We start from the raw sequence: 10,802 nt of genomic DNA, 5'->3' as shown, positions 1-10,802 counted from the left end.
CATCGATAAAAATTGAGACTATTGCATTTATTAAATGTTTTGTTTTGATATACAAGTTGTTCAGGTTTTCTCATGTAAAAAAAGGCCACATTAATTTCTTAATGACCTAATATATCTATTGGAATGACAAGCCAAGCCAGTATATTTATGTATTATGAGGGAGCATGCTAATTCTAGAAATGGTGGTTCATAAAACATACCATGTCCTAACTCAATGCAACCAAGGTGTTAGGTGTAAACATTTCTCTATAAAAGGAAAATAAAATGATGAATTTCCAATGAATTAATGAAGCCCTATTGGTAAATAAAACTAAATACTAACTGAAGCAAAAGGATAAACAAAAGTTAACATTTTCCAAGACTGAAAATGTATTTCCAATAGATACCTACCTCCATTCACATAATAGCTTTCCTTGTTTTATGCTGTCCTCTATATGTATAATTTTTACTCACCACTAGCCTTGAGGCTTTCACCTAACTTCATGTGATTTACCTAGATAAGCCCCCATCAGAAGATGCTCAAAGAGCATACTACCCTAAAACATAGGGTCACATCCATGGGAGACCACACATCTATACCAGGGTATACTCCTCGCTTGCAGTCAAGATGTGTGTTACCAAGCCAGGCAAAAAGTATGCAAGTCCAATGTTGGAAATGGATGCACTAGATGGGGTTAAGTGGCTAGGGCACATCAGAAAGTACTCAGTGGGTCAACTTCAGTCCGAAACCAGGCAGCATCGGATATGTATTCTGGTACACAGAAGTAAGAGAGTCTCAAGACCAGGAAATAGAAGGGAAAAACAACTTCCATTCCAGCAACCTAGGCAGGGCATGTGTATGCAGAGCCAGTATATAACCAACATCAGGCCACCTGGTAACCCAATATCTAGGCAATGGTACGAAGGGGGAATGCAAGTATGGTGGGTCAACTCCAATTCAAAACAAGGTCGTGTCAGGAATTTTTTGTCTGGTTTGTAGTAGGATGTGTGAGGATTTATATTGACTGGTCCAATACTAGACTGCTCAAGAACTGACATCCGAGCAGTAGTAGGATGGGGAAAAGCCAGCCAGAGGGGTGAACATTATGTGGCAGATTTATCCAGTCTAAAACCAGGTGGCATCAAGTACGTGTCTTTTGGTTTGTGGTAAGAGGAGGGTACACATCATCTACAACAACATAACACTACTGCTTACTTTCAGCTGACTGGAAATGGTCACACTCAGGAGGAAGCCTTTACAGTTCCCTACCCCAACAGCTAGGAACTGGTAAGTGGCCAGAACTCCTGTAATCCACTATAAGGGTGGGGGGATCACAGAGGAATACAACACCTTAAGACTGTGTAATAGGTGACAACAAAAACCCTATTTTGAAAAGCAGGCTGGTTCTGTTTATACAACTAGGACCAGAAGGATGTGCGGCAATCCTGACACTTCTTTACTCATGGTAGTCCACGAGTTGGTACAGTTTGGAATAGACCTTATTTATGAAGCAATATATTGCAAGAGACTTTCAAGTAGACTTATGGAACATCCCATCTCATCGTTGAGCATTATAAACCTTAAAGGTCGCATGGTGCACATATAAAATTAAGTATTCCTGAGCAGGCACCACTTGCCACTGAGTAGGATCCAGATATGTAGAAATAGTCCACTGTAAAGGGAATATATATAGAAAAAGAACTTACTCAGTCAGAGTTGGTAAGTGATGTAAAATGGCAATGGGAAAAAGTCAATATTCCAAAGAAGAGACACCCAGATTATCAAGATAACATGTGGTGAAAGTATGAGGGGCAGTCCACATGTTAGTTTGCACAAACTCCAACAATGGATGATGGAAGTGAGCAGCCAGATAAAAAAAGATTTTGGATTTGGCATGAGGAGACCTAAAAGAGTCAATGTGAATATACATCCAATGAATCATAGGCTAAATAGATGAACTGCTGTAACTATCCCTTAAGGATAATGGGAAAAATATCTTGGGGAGATAAGGAACTCTATAGAATAAATAGCAGTAGTGTGAACTGTGAAAAGAAGTAATGCTGGTCAAATGACAAAATGCACAGAAGGGACAAAATTTCCCATTCCCCTTCATAAGTCACAGATGTTTTAGGGTGAAACTCACAAGCAGGATAATGAACAATATAATAACAATGGAAAAGAATACAGGAAGTATCAATGGCAAACATGACAGATCTTCTACAGTCACAGGCAAAAAAGAAGAAACAGGATTTAAAGGAAAGATGATACAAGAAACAAAAGGTGCAAAGTGAGTAAAAGTAAGACCATGAAGAACAACATTCTGGCCTGAAACAACAAAGATTGCTGGATGAGGAGGAAAAAGGTGGTTAAAAAAAAGAAGGACAGGAGAATACACGATGATAATGGGAAATCCAAAAGTATGAGCTGCCGTGTAGCCAGCAATGGCCGAAAGTGATAAGCCAAGCATGAACAGCCATATAAAAATTCATAAAGATGGGGGACAGAAGGATTAGGAGGGGAGAATGCATGAAACAGAGACCAGATATGGAATGTGCACTATTTTCATGGATAGACAAAGGGGGGAGGAAGAATGAATGCAATGAGAAAGAAGGAAGGCTACACATGAAGAGTCTGGAACATCTTGGAAGGGACTGGACAAAACCCACACATGAAGCCAGAGTGACAACACTGCTAGATGGGAGAGAGAAGAGTGAGGTTGAAGGAGTAGGGAGATAACAGAGGTAGAGGATGAGAGAACTGGAGTTCAATAGAGAAAAATCACGACTGAGCCAGCCAGTGGTGAGCCAGCAGGAGGACGTGACATGTAGTGACAGGAACAAGGGAAAGCACATGAGGGAGAAGACAAATAGTAAGTTAGACAAAAAGAAAAAGGTTGGACCAGCCCTGAGTGAATGCATCCACAGCAAGAGCTGAGGGATGAGAAACAGGGGATCATAAAAGAGGAGGTATGGTGTTTAGACAAGTAGCAAAAGCATTGAGAAAAGGAGTGCCCAGACAAGAACATAGCCACTGGAACACCAGAGGATTGAGGAACCTCACAGTGAGAAAAGGAAAGGATAGAGCATGGGAAACTAATCACTCCGTGTTTGTCAAAGGAAGAGAAGGCTGGGTGTTGTGGAGCCGCAAACTGAAAAACACCTAAATGAATGAGAAACTAAATAGGTGTGAGAAGCAACTTGTCCAGGTTGACCAACTAATCCGGACTCACTGCCTCCTGAAGGAGAAGAGGAGGATTGGTGTAGGATGCTGATTGGGACAGAACCAAATGAAAAAAGAAGCATCCAAGAAGTCCACAACAATCTTCTCAAGACCTGAGGCAAATGACCACCTTAGGGTGAGAAAAATTTCAATAATAAATCGAGGGATATCGAGAAACAGATTTAGGCATAAAATGACTAAGACCAGATTCCTCAGGAACCATGAGAAGATGAAAATAAATTCTAGAAATAGTATGATAGTCTTTAGTCATTAGGTTTAACACTGCCACAGATGTTTGCAAGAAACAAGATCCCTGGGAGGAGGAAAAGTAATGGGAACAGGAGACAATAGACTAGGAGAGGAAAAACAAACGGTAAGGCTCTCTGACAGAACTCCTAGTACTTCAAAATCAACTGGAAAGCAAATGTCTGTAAACCTAAAAAAACAGGACCCACTGACCCTGAACTCATAGGATAGTCACCATAAAGACTGACAGCACTGAAGTCTGTTAGCAGTGGGGAGATAGATGGGAACTGAGGAACAGGAAGTGGTGACAAGAAGAGGAGAGGAATCAGTTGGAAAAGGAGATAGGGAGAGGCAAAGAAGGAGCACAAGAGTCAGTGAAATGGTAAAGATAAGGAATAATATTGGCATATGGCCCCCAACATATGACCCCAGAGAAACAAGCACTCTATTAAAATCACACAGGCAGATGAAATGAGTCAGACAAAGGCATATAAGACAAAAGAGAGGCAAACAAATTTGAGTAATAAAAGCATCACTCCCCATCAAATATAAAAGGACAAGTCTGAGAAAGATAAACACATCACAGAAGAAAAAAAATTATCGAACTAGCATCCACCAAAAAACCTCTGAGAGGAATGGTGGATTACCATAGAAAGAAGGTGAATGGAGGATAAATAATGGAAAAGGTTAGAGAGTGTAAGATGAAGGTGAAAAACTGTAACCTAAAAAAAGGCAATATAAAATGAAGTAAGGCCTAGTCATAAGAGGTACAATGGATGGAGGATGAGGAATTCCTTCCCCAAAATAATGGTAAAAGAAAATTAAGATACAGTAGCACATCTGGATAGAAAGTAGAAAACATAAAAAGAAGAAGCAGGAAAAGATTTACAAAGAGAAGGAGTGAAACATACCTGAAAAACCTACTTCCAAAAAAGTCTTGGGTAGATTCAAGACAGCATGGGTATAAGATAAGGTAGGCAGTGGGAAAAAACTGGCAAAATCCCTTCTATCATGAACTAGAAACATAGGTGGAGGTACATAAGGTATAAAAAAAACAGGCTGCATAAACTACTACACCACACACTGCACAAAAAATATCAGATCTCCCAACAGACAAAGACAAACTCGACACCAATGTAGTTGTGATACTAGCATGAACGTCTTGTCGTCTCACACCAGACAAACTGGAAGTTACTGATACCAATAATGTAGAAGCATATGGCCACAAAATCTGCAGGTGCAGCAAATGTTAGAAGTGAAAATCCAACAATAGGCAATGTCTGTGTAGACACTTCCACTTGAAAAAATGACCAAGAGAAAAAAAGACACGCTGTTACACACAAGAGCCAAATTGAAAAGTGATGAGTGTGATCTACAATATAGAGAGAGTCAGCTGTGCTAGGAGTGTGTTGCACTCCTATTGATGGAGGGATATCATATGCTCAATTACATGGTACAATGCAGCTATACCATGTGAAGTTAGGTGGGAGCCTCAAAGCTAGTGTCAAGCAAAAATTGCACATATGAAGGTCAGCACAAATTGAGAAAAGCTATTATGTATTGGAACTAAACATTAGCTGAATCAAACTGCTCGTTTCAATGTTGTGCAAAGCTATACTAGGAAAGCTCAGAGTGTTGCGGTTTGAAGAATAAAGTGCTAAGCTATTTTTATTAGCGTTTTGCTGATGGAGGAGAACAGATTCCCAAGATGACCAATTTTCTTTAAAAGTAGAAAATATTTTTCCTTTAATTTGTGTTGAAAAAGTATTTGTTTTACAAAAGTTTGAGAAATTTTTAGAGAATAAAACCCAAATCATTGAAAATATTTTGTAAGACTGTAAAAAAAGCTTGCAGAGTAACTGGAATTTTAACTAAATAAATAAAATTGTTTAAACATTTGTGAGTGTAAAACACTTAAATACACCAGTTGGAATTTTTCAAGTCTTTCAGTGTCAGAGAAATTTTTGGTACTTTGAAGATGCCTATATTACTTATAATTAAAATAAAAACAGTTAGGGGATAATAAAAGAAACTTAAAAGTCTTATTACTTTGACTCCTGTTATTGTTATGATGTTGGAATGTTGTCAGAAGTATATGTAATTTAAAAAAGGATCAGGAGAGTTTGCATTTAAATACTTCTCAGCATGGTTTTAAAAAAGGGTTGATTTGTCTTAAAAATTTGTCAGAGCTATCAACATAGGCAGAAAAGGTTTGCTTGAAATTTTCTACACCTACAGTCTACTTATATATATAAAAGAAAAAGTTTTCCCTTCTTTTATTAATGTGGGGAAGCTCAAGACGATGCTTTCTCTGGAAGATTCAAAAGAACTGATTTAAATTTTTACTCATATTTACCACAATGTAAAATACAAAGATATGCAAATATACACGATTCTGATGCATAATGCAAGAAAATGGAACCTTGGCTTCCCCTTTTTGGATGATGTCATCCTGCTTTATGTTGGATATTTTTCTTTATAGAAAACTTTTGAGAAATTGTGCAGATAAAGATACAAAGATGAGTTCATTTCTGAAAACACAGCATAAAAAAATGGAAAACCGTAATAGAGTGTAACACCTACTAGGTGATGGTGGTAGAGCCTAGTAGAGCTTTACACAGTAGGAGCCCAAACCATTTGAAGCAGGTAATACTTGTCATCAAATGAAGGTGGTAGAGCTGATAATATCAAAATGGTGCTAAAGTGTTGCACTGGGGGCTGAATGTAAGAGTGCTTGATCAGCTATTATAATGCAGACAGTGGGTTGAGCATTACTGTGTAGTATGGCTAAAGTAGTAAGTCAGGCCATCAAATTGGAGAAATACTTATTTGAGGCACTTATCAGACAAAGCATGTGCATGAAGAAATTATCCCAGATCTACATCCTGAAAAGAATGCAAGATGTACCAGGCTAGCCTGTACTACACTTCCACGTAATACTCCATCCATACTAGTCAGATTATACTGATCCAATGGGGAACTCTCCATCATGTTGGGACTGGGGAAGCAAAGGCTCTCTCTTACTCTACTAGCATACATCTAGTGTTGTACTTCTTTCTTGTGAAGTAGGGCCTGGAAGAGACATCAGTCTTGTAGAAAACCCCAACTCAATAGCAGACATAGAGCAAGAGCAGATGGGTTTAGCACTTTCCGTACTTTCCCACTTCATGCAGATTTTGATTACATAGCATTATTATTTTCTTTCTCCAGTTCTTACAGACCTTAAGTGAGCCTTTTTCATCAATCGTCCTATTCATCCAGTTCTTCTTCTGGACTAAAATCTCTATTTAATTCTTCAGACTCTCACATAATCTTTGTTCAAACCTTTGGCCACTTGTTTCCTATATTATCTTTCTTTAAAGATGTATTTTCTTCTTCTTCTTGTTTGTGGGAGGTAACAGGTGGCCAAAGGTTTGAACGAAGAGCATGTGAAAGCCCGTTTGTTGACATAAAAAACAACAGTGGAGTTTTCCAAATGGACCATAACAAGATATCAGACAGACAAGACAACAAGCTCAAAACAGCCAACATCTTGATGAAGTTGATATGAAGAGACCACTCTCCTCTGGAGATCACACTTCAGTAACGGTGTAGGTGTAAAAACCCACAGTACCAGTAATATTACCAACAACTACCTAAATGAATGCAATTGTTTGCCTGCCTGCCTACCTCCTTTTTCTTCTACACTGTCTTTCATCCCAGGGAAAAAATCTACCTTAGAATGCTAGAATCTCTTGCCATTATGCTAAGAAAACCAGTTCTTTGATTGTGAAAATGTAAGGAAAGAACAAAACATGAACTTCAATCATTAAGCATTGGTTACAAATATGTTATTCATGATATTTATTACATTGCACTAAATGTTTGTTTTATACTGCACAAGCTCAATATTTCAAGTGTAAAACATTACTTGAACATTAAGAATCCAAATAAATGGAATGTACCATATTATATCTTTATGGCATAGAATATGACAGGAATTTCTGAACCTCTATTATTCAAGAGTAATCATTATTCTTAGATACAATTTCATAACTTAAATGACAGAATCAGGCACTCTGCACCACCAAGAACCTCACCTCAATATAGATAATAACCTTGGAACCAATATAACACAGCCCATGAATAAATAATAGATCCAAAGAATAATAATATTAAGCCACTATGAAGACAACATTTGTTGATTCTGCAGTATCTAATATTGATGCAGCTGTGGCAATCATAGCTTGGGAAGGTAAACAGTTTCTAGAATCACAAGCTTGAACGTGCATGGAAAAAAAACAAAACAACAACAAACTTTAAGATGTAGTAAACTGTTCATACAAAGAGGTATTATAAGATCGATGTACCTATTTCCCTAGTATCCAACTCTAAATACATCATATGACAATATACTTCAGTTTCATTGTACCAAACCATTTCAATGTAATAGAATATGGCAATATCAAAATGTGTAATTCCATTTCTGTGTTTTTAGAACCATTTAAACTTATGACAGTTTCAAAGTAACTTATTGATTTTATATAAATTTTAATATTATTAAATATTAATACACAGATTTTTCAGCCTATGAGGTAGCAAATTCTACTTTATTTTTAGTCACAATTCTGTTTATCATTTAAGTAATTTTCCTTCATCATCTACTTCAATTATATTTTAGCTGCCTTTAAAATGTCAGCTCACCTGAAGACATGGATATTACATTCATGCATAATTATGTAAAACAGATGGCAATTTGTTATTCTTGTGATATGTAACCTCAGATTCTGGCAAGGCAAATCAACATCTACTACGAAACTAAGTGAGAGTAGAGTAGGCCTTAACAAATCCAAGTCGCCATGATGACTAAAAATTACATTATAGTACTTAGTATTTTCTCCCATTTCATTCAAGCATACGGCTGTACCAAATAGAACTTGCATCTAGAACAGTTCTGGACTCTTGGAAGTCTGGAACTATCTTGCATTCTTTAAGTCCTAAGTCGAATTCTGTTTCTAGGAGTTTAATGGCAGATTCAGCACATAATGTTTTTTCAGGATTGAAGATCTACAGTTGCACAACACGTTACTAATTTCACACCATTTTCTTTTTCTTCTTTCCCTCAATTCAACTAATCAGTGCTTGTGTTTAAATTTAGATGGGATCTAAGGCAGTTAGCCCAGGCAATACTATCAAGTGGTTGTTGATGTTGTGATCATTAGCATGTACTCGTAGCTGTGAAAGTAAATAAATATAGCCCTCATTTCCCAATACAAACAGTAGTGAAGTCAGGTTAGGTATACCTAAAGGCCTTTGCTTATCATTGTAAAGTGTTGTAGTGATGAGTAGATCAGACCTATTCTGAAACAACCTGCTTGGCCTATCAATATTGCTGTGATTATTTTTATTATACTTTCATTCATTGCAAGAATTTATCTAAGTAATAGATATTTAGTTTACTATTTTAATAATAATAATGGTAATAGCATGTCTTCAACTGTTGAAATTTAACTTTAAGATGAACTTTGATTTTGAAGGAAATTGAATTTCCAATGGGTCATCTCAAAAATACGAATTGGGCATGTTTAAGGCTGCTAATGTTATATACTTATCAACATCAGCCCCACTGGTAGAGCTATACTATAGCAAGAGTGAGATTCGGAGACTAACGTCTTCGTTTCCTTCACTAGACTAGTTAGGGTTAACAATACAAGCATTAGTATTATTACTATTACTAACGGTCGTAACATACCTTATGAAATCCCCATTTAATAGTTTTAAACACATTTTCCTATAACCTTAAGACACTCACCAACTGATCGAAAACCCATGATAGCTATCTTTCTTTGTCTTGGAGCCATAATAACCTCACTTTTTGATTATTTTTCACTAAACGTAATTTAAATACGTTAAGACCACTATAATATTATACCTCAATGGGTAAGCCTGACACAATATCCCTCATTCGGTGACAAAAGACACTAGAAAAACTTAAAAACAATACTTTGGTTTCAAAAATTCATAAAATATTAATGGTGTTATTTTAAATGCGTGGCTTATTTGTAGAGGATTTTTTATCACATGATAGCGCATAAAAAGTTGGCTCAAATATATAATTACTCTCTTTATCTTTGGAAAACATTTCATAGAACATTTTATACGTATAATTTTCAAGCGATTACACATTCTCTGTAACACAATGAAAGTCGTTAAAACTTAAATTAGAAATATGTTTTTGGAATGCTTATAGCAAAAAGGGGGAAATATCAGCTGAAATAACTCAAAGTGTATTCCGCCAAATTATTGGAATAAAGAACACAAAATAAAATAGGAAAAGCAATACTGCGCAATAAGATAAAGTTTAATCAAATGCTACGTCTCTGTATGTTCGTTTGTTAATTTTTCTGCAATACAAGTCCTTTCTTAAATAAAACTAGTTTATTCTTCCTCAATACAACTTTGCAATACACTTAATTTCCACAGTTACTTTAACTTAAACACACGCTATAATTCACAACAATTCACTCACTATATTACCACGCTTGACTCAATTGTCTGTCTCTATCTCTGCCTGTCAGCAACTATAGTTCCGATCTCTGTATCTGCTATCCTCGGTTCCCACCGACTGTAACTGCTGTCCTTGGTTGCCCACTCTCTACCCCTTTGTCTAGCGCACTTATATACGATAATACCGCCCGCGTAGCCTCTTCGAGAATCTTCTAGACACTCATCACGTGCTACCAGCGTCACTAGACTTCCGCTTCGTAACACACTAGTGTTTTTCGCGGATATTCTAGATACACATTATGTGTTACCAATGTCACGTGACTCCCTTCCTTAGTACTGTTTGTCCCAAACAATAGCCACTTAAATTAAACCAATAGTTAATTAACAATAACTTAATTAAATGTACAGAATTTACAAGCACTACAAACATAAAATTAAAATTCAAAGAAGTCTCTTAATTTTATGGGACGTATCTTCTTCTGCACTGGTCTCCATCTCGTTGGCTTCTGCTTCACGTGGGGTTCATTTGCTCCATCAGGAAATGTCCTGTTATCGGTAACAGTCACATCAGTGGTAGTAACTTCATCAAGGGATTCAGTGTTTTCTTTCTCAAAACCGGGTAGAGTTTCTTCTTTGACAGTGGCTTTTTCAGGTGACATGTCTTCAGCGACATCTTTTGTTCCATTGTTCAATTCGTCCCAACTGAAATGTCCTGGACTGTGATAATGCCAAAGCCTGTTGGCATGCACCACCTTTGGCTTATCTCGCCGACCAAATTTTATTCGGAAAGTCATGTGTGAGAGACGATCCATTATGTCATGTGGGCCTTCCCATGGAGACTTAGTAGACTTCCCCTTTGGTCTTCCTGGGA

At 37.0% G+C, this 10,802-nt stretch overlaps 1 protein-coding gene across 1 annotated transcript in view; it reads right to left on the bottom strand.

Moving 5' to 3' along the window:
* LOC106459013 (GTP-binding protein Rheb homolog) overlaps nt 1–9,358 on the bottom strand; it is a 45,148-nt gene extending 35,790 nt beyond the window's left edge. The window contains exon 1 of the mRNA XM_013918581.2: nt 9,237–9,358. Coding sequence (XP_013774035.1) covers nt 9,237–9,285 — 49 coding nt within the window. The 5' untranslated portion in view covers nt 9,286–9,358. The remainder of the gene's footprint in view (nt 1–9,236) is intronic.
* Between the last annotated feature and the right edge of the window lie 1,444 nt (nt 9,359–10,802).

This window comes from Limulus polyphemus, unplaced genomic scaffold, assembly GCF_000517525.1.
Source record: "Limulus polyphemus unplaced genomic scaffold, Limulus_polyphemus-2.1.2 Scaffold546, whole genome shotgun sequence".
Lineage (NCBI taxonomy): Eukaryota > Metazoa > Arthropoda > Merostomata > Xiphosura > Limulidae > Limulus > Limulus polyphemus.
Note: the sequence above shows the minus strand (reverse complement) of the source record. Positions and strands in the feature narration are given on the sequence as shown.